Genomic DNA, 17,352 nt, shown 5'->3' on the forward strand with positions numbered 1-17,352 from the left:
ACTGTATCACATTCACTCTCTATGTGCCACACAGTCACTCACACACTCGCTTGGTGTCATACACTCACTCTCACAGACAATCTGTGTCTCACACACACTCTCTCTCTTGCCCACACACACACACTCTCTCTCACACTGTGTCTCACATACACACTTGCACACACTCTCATTCTCACACACACTCTCTCACAAACACACTCACACCCAGACTCACTCTCTCTCTCACACACTCACACTTTCACTCTGACTCTCAAACAGTCACTCTCACATACACTCTCCCAAACATACACACTCCAAGGAAAACCTTGCTAGCGCCCGTTTCATTTGTGTCAGAAACGGGCCTTTTTTACTAGTCAAGTATATAATATCATGTTCATTGTTGATTTAATCATGAATTGATAATGTGTGTGACTATTGGGCAGACTGGATGGACCATTCAGGTCTTTATCTGCTGTCACTTACTATGTTACTATTAATCCTCTCTGCTCCCAGGCTGATGCACAGACCTCAGCTCTGATGCAGGCACGAGCATCAGATGTCACCTGACCTACAGGCACGTGTAAGTGGCGACATCTCAGCACACAGTGCCAATGAATCAGAGACAAATTTTACATGTGCGCACCAGAGTGCTCCAAGTTCCAATTTCCGTTCCTTCCTTGCCTGCAGTGCTGTGGCTCAAACCCAGAGAAAGATCGAGAGTGATGACTGGAATTCTTTTTATGTACCATTACATTCTTGCAGGACTGGGTGGGAACAGGTTAAATTCTATTAAGGACGGGTGGGGATGGGTTCAAGTATTGCGGGGATGAGTGGGGTCGGGTAAGATTCCAGCAGGGATTTATTTATTTATTTGTTACATTTGTATCCCACATTTTCCCACCTATTTGTAGGCTCAATGTGTCTTACATAGTACCGGAGAGGCCTTTGCAGGCTCCGGTGTGAACAATTACAGGGTGATGTTGTGGTAAGATCAAGTTCACATGGCACAGCCACATTAGGTAATCGGAGAATGGAAGAGTTGTGTTATGTCCATTACGTGCTTTAGTTTGGTTGTGTTGCAGAGATTAGGCATTTAAGTTGGATCGGTATGGTATGCCTTTTTAAACAGGTTGGTTTTTAGTGATTTCCGGAAGTTTAGGTGGTCGTACGTCATTTTCAAGGCTTTTGGTAATGCGTTCCACAGTTGTGTAGGAAAAACTAGATGCGTAAGTTGTTTTGTATTCAAGCCCTTTGCAGCTTGGGTAGTGCAGATTTAGATAAGATCGTGCTGATTCGGATGTATTTCTAATTGGTAAGTCGATCAAGTCTGTCATGTAACTCGGGGCTTCTCCATAAATGATTTTGTGAACCAGAGTGCAGATTTTGAAGGCGATGTGTTCTTTGATTGGGAGCCAGTGTAGTTTTTCGCGGAGGGGTTTTTGCTTTCAAATTTCATTTTACCAAATATAAGCCTAGTTGCCGTGTTTTGAGCGGTCTGAAGTTTCTTTAAGGTTTGTTCTTTACATCCCGCATAAATTCCATCGCAGTAATCTAAGTGGCTTAGTACCATTGATTGTATCAGGTTGAGAAATGTTTCCCTCAGGAAGAATTGCTTTACGCGTTTGAGTTTCCACATTGAGTGGAACATTTTCTTTGTTGTGGATGCCACTTGGCTCTCTAGTGTTAAGTTATGGTACATTGTAACGCCAAGGATTTTCAAGCTGACTGAGATAGGAAGGGTGTGGTCTGGAGTGTTGATACTTGTGGGGATGTCTGCGCTGTATTGGGATGAGAGGATGAGACAATGAGTTTTTTCTTTATTGAGTTTTAGTTGAAATGCATTTGCTCATGAATCCATGATGTTCAGACCCACTGGAGCTGACTATGTGAGTGCTGTGGGTGCTTGAGCACCCCCAATATTGAGAAAATTCCTTGTATGTATCCAAGGAGGGGTTATTTCCATTGGGCTTAGCACCCCCAATAATTTTAAAAAGTTGGCTCCTAAGTTCAGGCCGAGCTTGATTTCGTTGGTGACTTCTGTCAGTTTGGTTTTGTAAGGAATGTATATTGTGACATCGTCTGCAGTTATGAAAGGGTTAAGGCCATAGTTGGATAAGGACTTGGCAAGTGGGGTCATCATTGTTGAATAGGATCGGTGATAGCGGTGATCCTTGCGGTACTCCACAGTCTGCTTTCCACGGTGATGATATGTTTGAATTTGATTTTAATTGATATGTTCTTATTGTTAGGAAACCCTTGATCCAGTTAAGTATGTTTCCACCAATCCTGAACTTATCTAGTAATCTAATTAATTTATTATGGTTTACCATGTCGAATGCACTAGACATGTCGAATTGGAGGAGAAGGATGTTTTTGCCTGTTGCTATTTCCTGCTTGAATTTGGCTAGAAGAATGAGTAATACTGTTTCCGTGCTGTGGAGGAGGCGAACGCCTGACTGTGATTCATGTAATATTGAGAATTTGTTTATGTAATCTATAAGTTGTTTGGTTACCATGCTTTCCATCAGTTTGACCACCAACGGGATAGATGCTACTGGACGGTAGTTAGTGATTTTGTTTGTTTTTTCTTGGTATCTTTTGGTATTGGGGTGAGTAGGATATTGCCATTTTCCTTAGGGAAGAGGCCTTGCTGAAGCATGTAATTTAGGTGGGATGTGAGGTCTGCTATGAAGCGGTCAGGGGCGGATTTCATTAGGTAGCTGGGACAGGTATCTAGTTTACAGTGAGTGTTGAAAAACCTACTAATCGCCTAAGTAACTGTTTTGATGGTAAGGAGGGCGAAGTTTAACCAGGTCCGATCTGCTGGGTATTCTCCAATGGTTGGGTCCAATTCATTAAGGAAGTTTTCAATGTCAGTGTTGTTCTGAGGTAGCGTGTTGCGTAGATTTACAATTTTTTCATTGAAGTACTTTGCAAGTTTATCTGCAGATGGGATATCTGTATTCATGGTAGTGACCAAGTTGGTGTCTAGGAGTTTGTTCACGAGTTGGTATAATTTCTTCATGTCTTTGTAATCTCTCCCTATTTTGGTTTTATAGTATTATCTTTTGGCCTGTCTTATTGCATATTTGTATTTTCTTTGCATTTGTTTCCATGTGTTGAGTGTATGTTCATCTTTTGTTTTATTCCATGTTCGAGTTTCCTGGTTTGTGTTTTTAACTTTTTCAGTTCATCGCTGAACCATGGTGTCGAGTTATGCTTGCGTAGGGTTCTTGTTCGTAAGGGCACAATTTCATCTAGTATGCTTTTGCATCTTTTGTCCCATTCTATGAGGTAGTATATGGAGTCTGTTTGTGTTGCCCATTCATTATTGTATAGTAGTTGCCAGAATGTTTTCGTGTCTACTTGACCTCTTGTGCTGTAGGATGTGTGTTCTAGTATTCGTGGCATACCCTTCTTCCGCCAATGTAGGGATAAGTTTAGTTTGTAGTGGTCGGTCCAGGGTGTCTCTGTCCATTTCGTATTTGTTATTGTTAGGTTCTGGTCTGTTGAGAGTTTATGTGAGATGAGATCAAGTGTGTGCCCTTTGACGTGGGTTGCTTGCATTTGTGGCCATTTGATATCGCATAAATGGAGAAATTCCTTACATTCTCGTGTGTTGATAGAGTTCTGGTCTTCTAAGTGAAGGTTGATGTCTCCTAGTACTAGTGTATTGGAGTTGGTTACACATGTGTTTGAAATTAAGTCCATGAAGTTGGTCTGGCCTTTGTTCCAATTACCTGGAGTTCTGTAAAACAAGACACAATTCAAATGATCGTGTAGGGTTTTGTTGTGGATTCTGATTGAGGCAATTTCAAGTTGAGGTGTTATGGACTCGGCAGTGGTTTCGGTGGTAAAGTGGGACTGATAGATTAGTGCTATGCCTCCGCCTCTCTTTTCTTTTCTGGTCCAGTGTGTGATTTTGTATCCTGGAGGGCACAGGTCTAGGATTATAGGGTCCTTTTGGTCATGGATCCAAGTTTCAGTGAGGAAGAGTAGGTCGAGGTTTTCTGACATGATCCAGTCTGTTAGTATTGCTGTTTTATTTACAGCAGATCTGGCGTTGATGTAGCCCACTTGGATTGTTTGGAATGGGTCTTCTGTGTTTGGTGTTAAGTGGACTTTTGTTAGTTGTCGTTTCTTTGTTGAGGTGAGTTTGTTTGGGCCCTTCTTTCCCTTCTATTGTGGTTGTTCGCATGTAAGTGTTCTTCCTTTGTTTAGGTTGTTATCAGTTTGGTGAGGTGTGGTGTATTTGATCAATCTATGATGATTGTGTAGTACGGGTATGATGTTGTTTTCTGCAAGTGGGGTGGTTAGTGTTAAGTGGATCAGTGTTAGGGAGTAGATTATTAGGAGTAGTTTGAGGGTATTCATTATGGTATATATTTCCTGTGGTTACTCTTAAGACCGTGTTGCCCCAATCTGCTCTTCTCACAAGCCTGCCTTCTCCAGTTGATCAAATGCAGTGCAAAAGGCTCCTTCTCAGGCACGCCCGTCCTGCTGAAGGTGTCTTCAGTTCACTAGCAATTATTCAGTTTTTACTTTGGTTTTTACTGTCAGGCCTTTCAAGCCTTGTCAGTTGTAAAGTGTCAATATCTTGAAATATAATAGGCACTTTACTCACGGTCTGGTGATCAGACGCGTTGCCCAGGGCACAGAGACTCCGCAACCCCAGGAGCTGTATCTATGTTGGAGGTAGACACCAGAGGGGGGCAGCAGCCTCAGGCTGCCACTACTGCTTTGCTCTGAGCCCCTCGGAGATGGGGGGGGTTAAGATTTCTGTCCCCTTGCAACCCTCTGCTCTGGAATGAGGGTGCATAAGATGAAGGTGAAAGGGAATGGACCCGGAAGTAATCTAAGGAAATACTTCTGTAAGTAATAGGTGGTGGATGCATGGAATGGCCTACTGTGGAGGTGATGGAGAAAGACTACATTTGAATTCAAGAAAAAATGATAAGTACATAGGAACTCATAGGGAGAGGAAGAGATAGTAGTTGGTATAGATGGACAGTCTGGATAGGCCGTATGGTCTTTATCTACCATCTAATTCTATGTTTCTATGGTTTAGATGCCAAATATAGGTGGGTCAAATACCTAAATCAGTCCCTTTGAAATATGACTAGGACTGAATACCTAATTTTAGGTTAATTAACAATTATTAGCCAGGTAGACATAGGGATATCCTCCAACTTTTACTTCTGGGCATGAGTAACAGGGTGTAGATCTTCCTGTTTGGATCTCCTGGATTAACTACTGTTGGAAACAGGATACTAAGCTCAATGAACCATTGAGATGATCCAACGGGGCACATCTTTTCATATGTCTTTTTCACTAGAAGCCTGATATTTAAATAAAAAACAACAAACAAAAACAAACCCAAGCTCCTAAATTTAGGCTTCTAAGTTAGGCTTCTAAATTTGTGTCCTATTTTCAACCAACTTAGGAGCCTAAGGGGGTAATATTCAGCCTGGGGTGGTCAGCGGTTTTTATCCAACTGAGCTCAGATATTCAATGCAGGACCAGTTCCAGGCATGACATTGAATATCCCTATGTACCGGTCAATATTCAGAACAGTGTGTGGTTAGCTGAATGGATAAAGTTAGGCCAGAATATCGCCACTAACTGGTTAAGTACCAGCTGTGCCCAAGCTCCACCCATGGACCTTCCCAGACAGTGGTAGTCAGAGGTGGTATTCAGTGGCACAGTCTGGTTAAGTTGTTTGTTTGTTTTTAACTCCTTTTCTGGCTAGTGACAAAATTTTGACCAAAGAGCTAAATGTCGAGCCAAAATGTATCCATTTAGATTTAGGAGGGGCCAGGACATTCCAAAAATAGTGTCAAAATTTGTCCAGAACTAGCACTATTCAGCCACTAACTGAACTCATTTATATAATTGCACTGGCTTCCGGTGCAACAGAGAATTCTATATAAATCACTTTGGTTTTTTTCAGGCTATTTATGGCCTTAATTTCTCTTTAATTACAGACAGTGGCATACCAAGGGGGGGGGGGGCGGTCCGCCCCGGGTGCATGTCGCTGGGGGGGTGCCACGCGCCTGTCCGCTACGTTCGTTCTGTGTTCCCTCTGCCCCGGAACAGGTTACTTCCTGAGCTTTATTTGGGTTCAGGCAAAGTTTGTTGTTTTTAGCCCATTCTTGAATTGAAGTTAGCCTGATAGTCAGGTTATTCAAAGCTGTGGGCAAGTCAGGTTCAATGGGTATGAGTAACTGCACTTCATCTGCACAGATGTAGAACTGAGTGTCCTTTGACTGAATTGGCTTGGCTAGTGGCTTGAGGTAGATATTAAATAGAAAAATTGACAGTATCAATCCTTATGATACCCCACAGGTCAGTACTCATGGTGGTGATGAGGTGCTGCCTAACACTATGGACTGTTGTCTGATAGATAGGATCTGAACAAGGCAAGTACTGTTCCACTGATACCTGTTTCTACTAGTCATGCTAGCATAATATCATGATCCACAGTGTCAAAAGCTACTGAGAAATCTAGCAGTACTAACACTGAGGCAAATCCCCTGTCTCGGTTTCTGTGAAGACCAACTAGTAGGAATGCAAGGACTGTTTCTGTTCCATCACTGGGTCTGAATCCAGATTGACATGGATCTAGCCAGTTTCTCTCTTCTAGCCAATCACTGAGTTGATCACGGACTGTTTGTTCTATAAGGTGCTCTAAAAATGGGATGTTGGATACTGGCCATTAATTTTCAAGTTTGTTCTGGTCAAGGTTGTTCTTCATTAGCAAAGGTCGCGCCATTGCCTTTTTTAATGCTGTTGGTAGTTGCTATTAGAAAGAGAGGAGTTCATGATTTTTGTGGTACCTTCTATTAGGCCCCTGCTTGCCTGCTGCACTACGATGGGCTGGGGTCGAGGGTGCAGGTAGTTAGTTGAAGGTTTCTTAAGATTTTGTCAAGGCCCTCCTCTCTTGTTGGGTTAAAAGAGTCCCATATGTCTGTGTCAGGAGGGGGTAAGTTTGTGCACTCCTGGTTAGCTTTTTATCCACATGTGGATAGTCCAAGGCCTCTAGGAAATTCTCCACAGTCAGCTTTTTCTTGTCTCTGATCTCCTTGCAAACTCTGGAAGATGCCATTTGTTACAGGTGCTAAAACAAAAAGGAGGTAAAAACCCTCACGAAACCATGAGATATAAAACAAAAAGTGAGGAGAGTGAATGAGGATACCAAATAGTTTGTTTATTCACATAAAAATGACGTAATTCGCATTAAAAATGACCCGACACGGCCGTGTTTCGGCCCAAAGGCCTGCCTCAGGGGTCTTTGTAACCTCAGAGAATATGACTTGAAATGTGTACTCCAAGGGAAATAATAAGACAAAACTCTCTTGGGTCTCCACTCTTCTAAAAAAATGTTGAAAAACTTGTTATACTCCTCTCTAGAGAGATGTGTACAAATGTATTTTACATTTGTACACATCTCTCTAGAGAGGAGTATAACAAGTTCGCTCTGTTTTTCAACATTTTTTTAGAAGAGTGGAGACCCAAGAGAGTTTTGTCTTATTTCCCTTGGAGTACACATTTCAAGTCATATTCTCTGAGGTTACAAAGACCCCTGAGGCAGGCCTTTGGGCTGAAACACGGCCATGTCGGGTCATTTTTAATGCGAATTACGTCATTTTTTATGTGAATAAACAAACTATTTGGTATCCTCATTCACTCTCCTCACTTTTTGTTTTATATATTTGTTACAGGTGGTCATATAGGGAAAATTTAATTAGAAAGTGGTCTCTCCATGATAAGGGTGTTATCTCATGACTGCTATCCCAGTATTCTGGGATATCAACCCCTTTGTAGAATGCCAAGTCTAGCATGTGACCCTTTTCATGGGTTGGCAAATTGAGCACCTAGTGCTATCTTCGTGTCCAGGAAGACAGCTGTGGTGGTATCTGGGGTTTCAAAGTGTGGATTAAAATCTCCCATGATCACCATCCTATGATAATTCAGGGTCACTTGTGCAATCAGATCAAGGAGTTCTTGCATGGATAATGTGTTGTTATGAGGTGATCGGAATATCATGAGCAGCCAGATTGGTTTCTCCTCTTTTACCTGGATTAAAAGAGATTCGGATTCATTTAATGCTTAGTGGCTAGCCACTAACTGACTATTTAGTGTGTCTTAGCCGGCTAGGTTGAGTGGTTAAGATAGGCCACTAAAATAGCAGGCCTATCTTTAACAGCTATTTACTTAACCGGCTAGCGCTGAATATTTGCTTAGCTGGTTAAGTTGCCGTGGTCAAAACTGAAACCGGATATTCAATGGTGGTCACCGGATATGGCCTGGCATTTAATATCTGGGCTCAGCGCTGGCGGTGGCAGCTAATTGCATTGCCTGCCGCCAGCTGAATATCAGGGGGTTACTCTATAAAGGACAGTAGACAGCTACTTTCTTTCAGGGAATACTGACATAAGAGGTTAGATACAAGCCTATACTAGCTCTTGCCTAAATACCAGAGATACAGGCATAACTTATAGTATCCTATACTTTATGCTTATAACTTTGCACTCCACCCATGTGTATGCTCACCTGTCAAAAACATGTATTTAATGAATAGAATTTAAACAGATATTCAATATTTACATACATATCTGAGCACATATGTGTGTAAATGCCAATATTCTAATCATGTAATCGCATAATGGTACCCATTTGATAGAATTATCCCACAGAAGGGAACTAAGAGGAATGAGGAGCAGGCAGTTTCTGTCTGTCAAAGCTTGGACACCCCTTTGCATCAGTTCCTCCTCTGGTCCATAGCTCTCTGAGATGATCAAAACACGAAAGTAAAGTCAGATCCACACTACTGCTGATGATATTGAAAACTCAAACACAAAATAAGCAGAGTAATACTGTCTATAAATTGAAAAATCAAAGGGGGAAAAAGTCTCAACAAGTGCGGCAATTATTTAAACATGAAACCTATTGCACGCACAACAAGTCATCATTGACTGAAAAAAAACCCCAATGAGCAAAAATCATTAAAAAAAAATTTTTTAATGCTGTTTTAATAGTTCAAAATGTTTTAGTACAATGCTGTAAAATTCATGCATCGGCAATCAAAACCAGCTTGCGTGTAAATATGCCAGAAAAAAACCACTTATCTTATTTATGTGGTATAAATCCCAATCTGTTCCTACTCGCGTTTGGAATCCGACAGTCCCGTTTCGAGATTCTTCTTCAGGGAACCATAACGTGGAACAAAGGGAAACTCATGACACCCTTTGCTGAAAATTCCATCTGAGATGATCACAACTGCATAGCATAGATGGCATAGACATGGCGGAAATGGCAAGAGTAACTTAAGTGGAAGAAGCAAATGGTGGTGGTATTGATTAACTGAACTTTGTTGGACTAGTAGGCTAAAGGTCAAAGCAGTGGGTTAAGAATCAGAGAGGCCAGGCTTCAAATCCCACTGATAATCCTTGTGACCATGGGTAAATTATTTAATTCTCTATTGCCTCAGGTGCAACTTTGATTTTAAGCTCTCTTTGGAAGGGACCTACCAATTGTACCTTACCTTATCTGTAACTTACCTGCAACTTGGATTTCGAAAACATGAAAAATTAAATCCAAATTAAATCTAAGTCCAATTAATAAGTAATATCTATACCTTTAAAACACATTTTCAAGTTATTTAGCCTTCTTTTGTAACTTTGTATTGTGTGTAAGCAGGACCAATCCAGTTTCCCTTCTAAACCTTCTCTATAGACATTACAAACATATTAAAAGACACTGGCCTAACTCTGATCTTTGTGGCACCCTACTGATTGCTTTGAGGTTAATATTTGAAAGATTCTTGTAGCTAAAATTGTTTGTAACCTCATAAATCCAGCTTGTTAAAAATCTCCCCACTCCATCCAGCCAAAACTCTTTCTGCAGAAAATAACTGCTGCGCACAGACTTCACTGAACAAAATTGAGGCTGGGTGTGCTGAGGGTCAGGGATTTTGTAAAGTTTGTGGGTTAACATCATATGCATCTCTAATTAGTAAAATTTGTCCACTTACATGGCTGTCTTAAATCTAACCATACAAGCAAGTTTTGCAAAGTGCATGTCATAACTGGGTAAACCACCATGAGGAACACCAGGGACCCTGAACCTAGGTCATATGGTTCTACTGGTAACAGCCCACTTTCCCTTCCAGTTGAGCATTCAAATACTTGGAGGCTGCCAGGACTGGAAGAAGAAGCCCACAGTGTTCCTTGCAGAACATGCAAGGCAGTGGCGTAGCTACAGGCGGGACTGGGTGGGCACAAGCCCAACCATTTTTGGCTCAGGCCCACCCAGCTGCAGCACCATACTGCTCTCTTCACCCCTTTCCTCTGCGGCGTCCTGTCATCTGTGCTCCTCTCTCTGAACCCCTTCCCTCCCCAGTGTTGGTATAGGCATCCTCGGTGCTTGCAGAGATTCATTCTCACAGCTTGCGCCAGCCCCGCAGGCTTCCATCTGCCGCATGCTGCCAGACAGAAAACAGGTAATGCCAGTGAGGGCGGAACATGGCAGATGGAAGCCTGCAAAGCTGGTGCAAGTAGTGAGAATCAATAGCTGCAGGCACTAAGGACGCCTGTATTGACACCGGGGAGGGACGGGGATCAGAGATAGAAGTGCAGATGCCAGCATGCCACAGAGGAGAGGGAGATGATGTGGGGTAGGTGAAAAAAAATATATGTTCTTAAAAAATATCTCCAGGAAGCTGTGTGTGGAGTGGTTGGGGGGGGGGGGGGCGGCAGGCACGTGCACGTAGAAGGGCCCATCCAAATTACCTCTGGGCCCATCCAAAATACCGAGTCTGGCTATGCCTCTGGTGCAAGGGGGCATTGCCCCCCCAAACAGCTTGCTGGTCCAGTGCGATGCGGTGTGACACTCCCCCCTCCTCGAGTGGTGTGGCCCCTCCCAGACCCCCATGGGTTTTCTTGCCCCATCTATGCTGCAGGCCTCCAAACTTGCAGGTCATTTGGCAGCATCAGCGATGTAAGCACTGCCTTCCTGCCTCCGGCCTCCCCAGAAGCTGCTTCTGTATAGCCACTTCCTGTTCCTGCATAGGTGAGCTGCTGTTCAGAGAAGGCTTCCAGGGCAGGCCGAAGGCAGTGCTTACATTGCTGATGATGCTGGTGGCCTGCAAGTTTGGAGGCCTGCAGCATGGGGGAGCATGGGGGAGTGTGGGGGTGGGGAGTGATACCGGTGGTTCCTGGGGGGGGTGGGGTATGGAGAGGGATACTGGTGGTCCCGTGTGGAAGGAGAGGTGGAGAGCAGTTCTGGTGGTCTCTGTGGGGGGGGGGGGGATGGGTTTCGAGAGTGTTACAAGCAGTTTCTCCAGGGGGTGGGGAGCAGTAGAGATGTCCTGTGGATGGAGAGGATAAAAGGGTAGGGAGAGATGCCAGGCCTCAGGGGAAGGGGAGCTGGATTCATGAAGGGAGAAAGATAGGACGCTTGGGAGAGTGGAGATTGGGAAAATGCTAGCTCTGGGGAGAGGGAGAGCCAGATAAGATACCATGGGGATGGGGCAGGGGAAAGAAGAGTTAGTGATGTTGACCCTGGAGTGGGAGTGCAGGTAAAAGGGGGAAAGAGGGGCGAGGAACATGGGGACAGGTGGAGGCATGGGGACACAAAGGGCAGGTGCTGAACATGGGGGGAATAGAGACAGGGACACAGAGGGGAGGTAATGAACAGCAGAGATAAGGAGACAGAAGTAATTATGTGGACATGGAGAGAGAAAAAACGTCAAATAGGAGATACTGGAAAACAGAAGATGGATGGGAGGGGGAAGGAGCAGAAGATGGATGGAGCTAGTGGATATAAGTGGATGGGGAATAGAGCAGAAGATAGATGGGGTGTGAGTGGAGTGGAATGGAATGGAGCAGAAGGTTGATGAAGCTAGGAGGTGTGGGGTGGGTGGGACGAGAGTGTGGAAGTGAAGGAGGAAAGGAGGGGCAACACAGTAGAAGATGGGACTCGGAGGTGTGGGTGGAGGGGAGGGGGAACAGAGCAGAAACTGGATGGGACTACAGGTGAGGGGGAGAAGGGGAACAGAGCAGAAGATGACAGAGATTTAGTGATTGAATGAGAGAGTGTTGGGGAGCAGTGCAGGGAATTATGGATAGGAGAGATGGAGTTGGCATTTTGAAGGGATAACGAATACTTGGCAATTGATGAGTTGGAAGAACAAATGAGGTTGTAAAATGACAGATAAGAGAAGAGGAACAAGAAAAGGGGATGATGTGGGGATAGAGATATATTGTGAATGATCTGGAAGATTGGAGAAAGGATGAGAGACATTAAAAAGGAATGGGAGTACTAGGGAGGGGCATAGGAAGAAAGGGATGAGTCTCTGAAGGAGCTGAGTGAGAGTGGAGATGGGGTTAAAAGGAAGTTGCATCAGAAGGGGTGGGATGGTTCAGGGAGGAAGCTCTGGTGCAGGCCGCAGGCAGCCTATGAGTGCCGTTGCCCGGATGAAGACTGCAGCAAAGAAGATTTTAAGGTGGGGGTTGGAGGCCGGATCTGACAGGGGGTGCATACGCAACAGAAGTACCTAGTTTAAATAAACCACTGGCAAAAATATAGCACTCAGGAACTCACAAGTGAGATCTATCTGCAGGCAAGGTAGAATGGGAGCTTCAAGGTTTAAATATGTGTAAGGAGTCAATCAGATTAGATGCATTCCTAAGAGTCAATCAAGCCAAAATGCATTCTCAGTGGACCAACTGGGGCAACCTTCATCATCAGGCTGTGACTAGGAGCAATATAAAAGGCAGGAAGTCGCCACTCACAGCTCACTTCTTATGCAAGAAGAGCTAACTGGGGAGAGGGGTAAGTATGAGACATCACATTGCTTTTCTAATGTCAAACTAAATATGCATTACAAATTATGCAAATGTAAGCAAATAAATCATATCAGTGGCGTAGCCAAGGGTGGGCCTGGGTGGGCCCAGGCCCACCCATGTTCGGCTCAGGGCCACCCAGTAGCAGCACACCTATGATGTGGCTGGCAGGGATCCAAGCCCCACCAGCCGAAAGCTATCCCTCCTGCATACCTTGTAAATAGCAGATCTTCGCCTGTAACGAGCAGCGACTGATACATACTGTTTGCACTGACCCTACAGCCTTCCCTCTGATGTATTCCCGCCTATGCAGAAACAGGAATTTGAATCGGAGAGAAAGCTGTGGGGTCAATATGAGCAGTGTGTATTAGTTGCTGCTAGCTGCCGGTGAAAACTTGCTATTTACAGTAAAAGGTATGCGGGGGAGGGGAGATGTTTGAGAGACCATATGACATGCAGGTGAGAGAGGGAGAGACCAAATCACTTGTGGGAAAGGGCAGAGTTCTTCTGTCCACCCATCTTGGGCCGAGGCCCACCCAAAATTGGGTGTCAGGCTACGCTCCTGATAGACTTTCTTCAATTTCTGAAACTTTGCCAGATTTTCCATTTGAGATGTCACAGGAAACATGGAGCCTGTTGAAACAACCTACTTCAAAGTGCACATCTCCTTACCCAGACTGAAGTCATTCAGGAGAAGGCCAGAGAGCCCCATGCCTGTAAAGAAGCGGAAGATGCAATACGCTGGGAAGTTGGGAGCGAAAGCAGCTCCGGACCCCATAACTGCAATTTGTAGTGAACACCAGAGCAGGATTGACCGGCGGCCAAACCTAAATCAGAATTGAGGGAAACAAAAATATTAGTTTTGAAGCTGTCATTAAAAAGGCTAAGGCTAGTTATAAACCTCTGCATGGAGACTGAAATATCATGGGTATTTTGTGACTGTGGGAGAGCGATCCCATTTTCAAAGGGAAACTCAATTGGCTGGCATGCAGAACAGAGGTACAATGTGTCTGTATGCTTTGCACTTGTATAGAACCAGACACAAAATTGCTTGTCAGAAATGACATACAGAGTTTAATTATGATTTCCATCCCCTGATCTAGGTCCATCCACTTTTATCCACATAATTGGGGGGGGGGAGCAATTATCAGCCCATGATTTTATACAGGGAAGTTTGAGTTATTATTTATTTAGATTTTGCTCACACCTTTTTCAGTAGTAGCTCAAGGTGAGTTACATTCAGGTACTATGGATATTTCTCTGTCCCAGGAGGGTTCACAATCTAAGTTTGTACCTGAGGCAATGGAGGGTTAAGTGACTTGCCCAAGGTCACAAAGAGCAGCAGTGGGATTTGAACTGGCCACCTCTGGATTACAAGACCACTGCTCTAACCACTAGGCCACTCCTCCTGTTAGTCTGTGTAGTTCCCTCTGATTATTTGTCCCAATAACAGCAATCTTCAAAACCTTTTATCCATGTAACTAAGCAGTGTCCTGGGTGAAATTTGGGTCTGAAGATTGCGTCATGTCCCCTACTCTCTGAATAAATATACTTAGGGGGAATGGTCTACTGTTCAGACGGGTTACTTACCACAAGTTGGGTTATATTAGCACAGGGTCTCATTGCATAAAATGGGACCCTGTACTAAAATTCCCCCCTCAAAATGGCAACATTATTTTGACTCCCATACCAAAGAATACCCAAACCTGCCTAAGTGTAGTCTCTAACTACAGACCAGTGGCATTGATCCCATTATTGGTAAAGGTAATGGAGGGGTTAGTCATGCACCAACTAATGGACTATCTCAAATTTTACTCCATTTTACATAGCTCAAAATCCAGTTTAAAGACCTTCTCACAGTACTGAAACTGTTCTCACCACCCTCCTAGCTAAATTTAGATAGAACTTATCTTTGGTAATAGAATATTAATACTCCAATTTGATATGTCTAGTGCCTGTTGATCATAATATCCTTCTAAACATTCTTGACCATTATGGAATCTGTGGAACTGTGTTAAAATGGTTCTCAGGCTTCCTAATGTCTAGATCATATCAAGTGAAACAATCAGGTACAATTTCATCAGCATTGTCTCCTGTTTGTGAAGTGCTCCAGGTCTCTCCATTGTCCCCCATCCTATTTAACATTAGGCAGTTTACTGGAGAAAAATGGTCTCCCAACAGTAATTTATGATGTTACCATCTATATTTCATTCACTAAAGAAATAAATGAAATGACTCATATCTTCAGATTAGGTATCTCTGTAATAGAATCTTGGGCATCCAATTTCAATTTAAAACTCAACACCGATAAAACTAATTTCTTAATAGTTACATAGGAGCCAACTTTTCAAAATGATTGGGGGGTGCTGAAAATTTATTTTTTTCACAGGTGGTGCATTCCCCCCCCCCCCCCCGGTACCTTAACCTCCTGTCTGCTGCAGTCTTCACCTAGGCAGTAGAAGCGCCACTCAAAGGCTGCCTGCAACCTGCACCAGGACTTCTTCTGTGATCAGTCCCGCCCCTCAGTCCCCCTGTACTGTGCAAATATGAGGAGATGCAAATTTCAAAAACTGACGTATTTCAATCACTATACTATAGGTTAACAAATACAAATAAAACAAAAAATGGAAAATATGATAATATCATTTTATTGGACTAAATACATTTTTCAATTAGCTTTCAGAGGCCAAAACCTCTTTCCTCAGGTCAGGACAGTATACTGCTGTTACGGTATTCTGTTCTGACATGGGAAAGGAAGGTGTGGTCTCCAAACATTAGTCAAAAATGTATTAAAATTAGTCCAATAAAGATATTACCTTATTTCCATTTTCTGTATTTATTAACACAGCTACCACACTACTTTATACTAAACTAAAAATAAAATTCATTTTTTCCTACCTTTGTTGTCTGGCCGTTTACTGTTTCTAATTGTGTTAGTCTCAGTCTCTTCTTTCTTCTTTCCTCGGTCTTAACTCTCCTCCCTTTCCATCCAGCATCTATCTCCTTTCCATCCAGCAACTGCCCCCTCTCTTCACCCTTTTCATCCAGCGTCTGCCCCCTCTCTTCACCCTTTCCATCCAGTGTCTATTTTCTCCATCATGTGTAGTTTTTCTCCTCTTTCCCTCATCTCAGTCAGTATGCATCTCCTTCCTCTTTCTTCCCTACCCTCCATCCATATGCATCTCCTTCCTCTCTCTTCCCTCCCCTCCATCCATGCCCAACATTTTTTCTCTACTCCCTCCATCCATGTCCAGCATATCTCCTCTCTCTCCACCCCTCCATCCATGTTCATCTCACTTCCTCTCTCTTCCCTCCCCTCCATCCATGTCCAGCATTTCTCCTCTCCCTTCCATGTGCACCTGGACATGGACATATAGTGCTGGACTGGACATATAGTGGAGGAAAGACAGAGGAAGTAGATGCAATGTCCAGTCCAGCATTTCTCCTTTCTTCCCTGCCCTCCATCCATGTGCATCTCCTTCCCTCTATCCATGTGCATCTCATTCCTGTCTTTCCTCTCCTCCATACATGTCCAGCATTTCTCCTGCCCTCCTCTCCATCCATGTACAGCAACTCTTCTCTCTCACCTGCCCTCTCCTCCATCCATCCATGTCCAGCAATTCTCCTCTCCCTGCCCTCTCCTCCATCCATATCCAGCAATTCTCCTCTCTCCCTCCCATCCATGTCCAGTGATTTCTTCTCTCTCCCCTGCCCTCCCCTCCATCAATCCATGTCCAGCAAGTCTCCTATCTCCCCTGCCCTCTCCTCCATTCATATCCAGCAATTCTTCTCTCTCCCCTGCCCTCTCCTCCATTCATATCCAGCAATTCTCCTTTCTCCCCTACCCTCATCCATTTCCAGTGAATTCGCCTCTCTCCCCTGCCCTCCCTTCCATCCATCCATGTCCAGCAAGACTCCTCTCTCCCCTGCCCTCTCCTCTATCCATATCCAGCAATTCTCCTCTCTCCCCTGCACTTCCATCCATGTCCAGCGATTTCTCCTCTCTCCCCTCTCATCCAGATCGAGTGATTTCTCCTCTCTCCCCCCTGCCCTCCCCTCCCTCTCTCCATCCATGTTCAACAAGTCACATCTCTCCCCTGCCCTTTCTTCCATGTCCAGCGATTTCTCCTCTCTCCTCTCCCCTCCATGTCCAGCAATTTCTCCTCCCATTCCCTGCCCTCCCCTCCCATCCCCTCCATGTCCAGTAACTCGCCCCAAACACCACCTGCCCCTTTTCAGCCCCCCCTGAGTTTCAGTTCTAACCCCAGCCCAACCTCTTCTCCCACAATAGTCCTCTGTCCTCGCCTTCCTGCCGCCCAGAATTTAAAACTCATTTTACCTCAGGTTGCCGCGGCAGTGAAAGGTGAGCAGGCTTGGCTTCAGCCTTCCCTTCTCTCTCAGCTCTGGTCCCGCCCTCATTTCCTGTTTCTGCAAGGGCGGGACCAGAGCTGAGAGAGAAGGGAAGGCTGAAACCAAGCCTGCTCACCTTTCACTGCCACCGCGACCTGAGGTAAAATGAGTTTTACAT

The 17,352-nt window shown here is 44.3% G+C and overlaps 1 protein-coding gene across 3 annotated transcripts in view; it reads right to left on the reverse strand.

Moving 5' to 3' along the window:
- LOC115480556 (solute carrier family 22 member 6-B-like) overlaps positions 1 to 17,352 on the reverse strand; it is a 71,465-nt gene that overhangs the window by 36,149 nt on the left and 17,964 nt on the right. For all 3 annotated transcript variants that reach the window (XM_030219315.1, XM_030219314.1, XM_030219316.1), the window contains exon 3: positions 13,497 to 13,651. In XM_030219315.1, the coding sequence (XP_030075175.1) occupies positions 13,497 to 13,651 (155 nt within the window). The remainder of the gene's footprint in view (positions 1 to 13,496; positions 13,652 to 17,352) is intronic.

The sequence above is a fragment of the Microcaecilia unicolor genome, chromosome 11 (genome assembly GCF_901765095.1).
Source record: "Microcaecilia unicolor chromosome 11, aMicUni1.1, whole genome shotgun sequence".
In the NCBI taxonomy this organism is placed as follows: domain Eukaryota; kingdom Metazoa; phylum Chordata; class Amphibia; order Gymnophiona; family Siphonopidae; genus Microcaecilia; species Microcaecilia unicolor.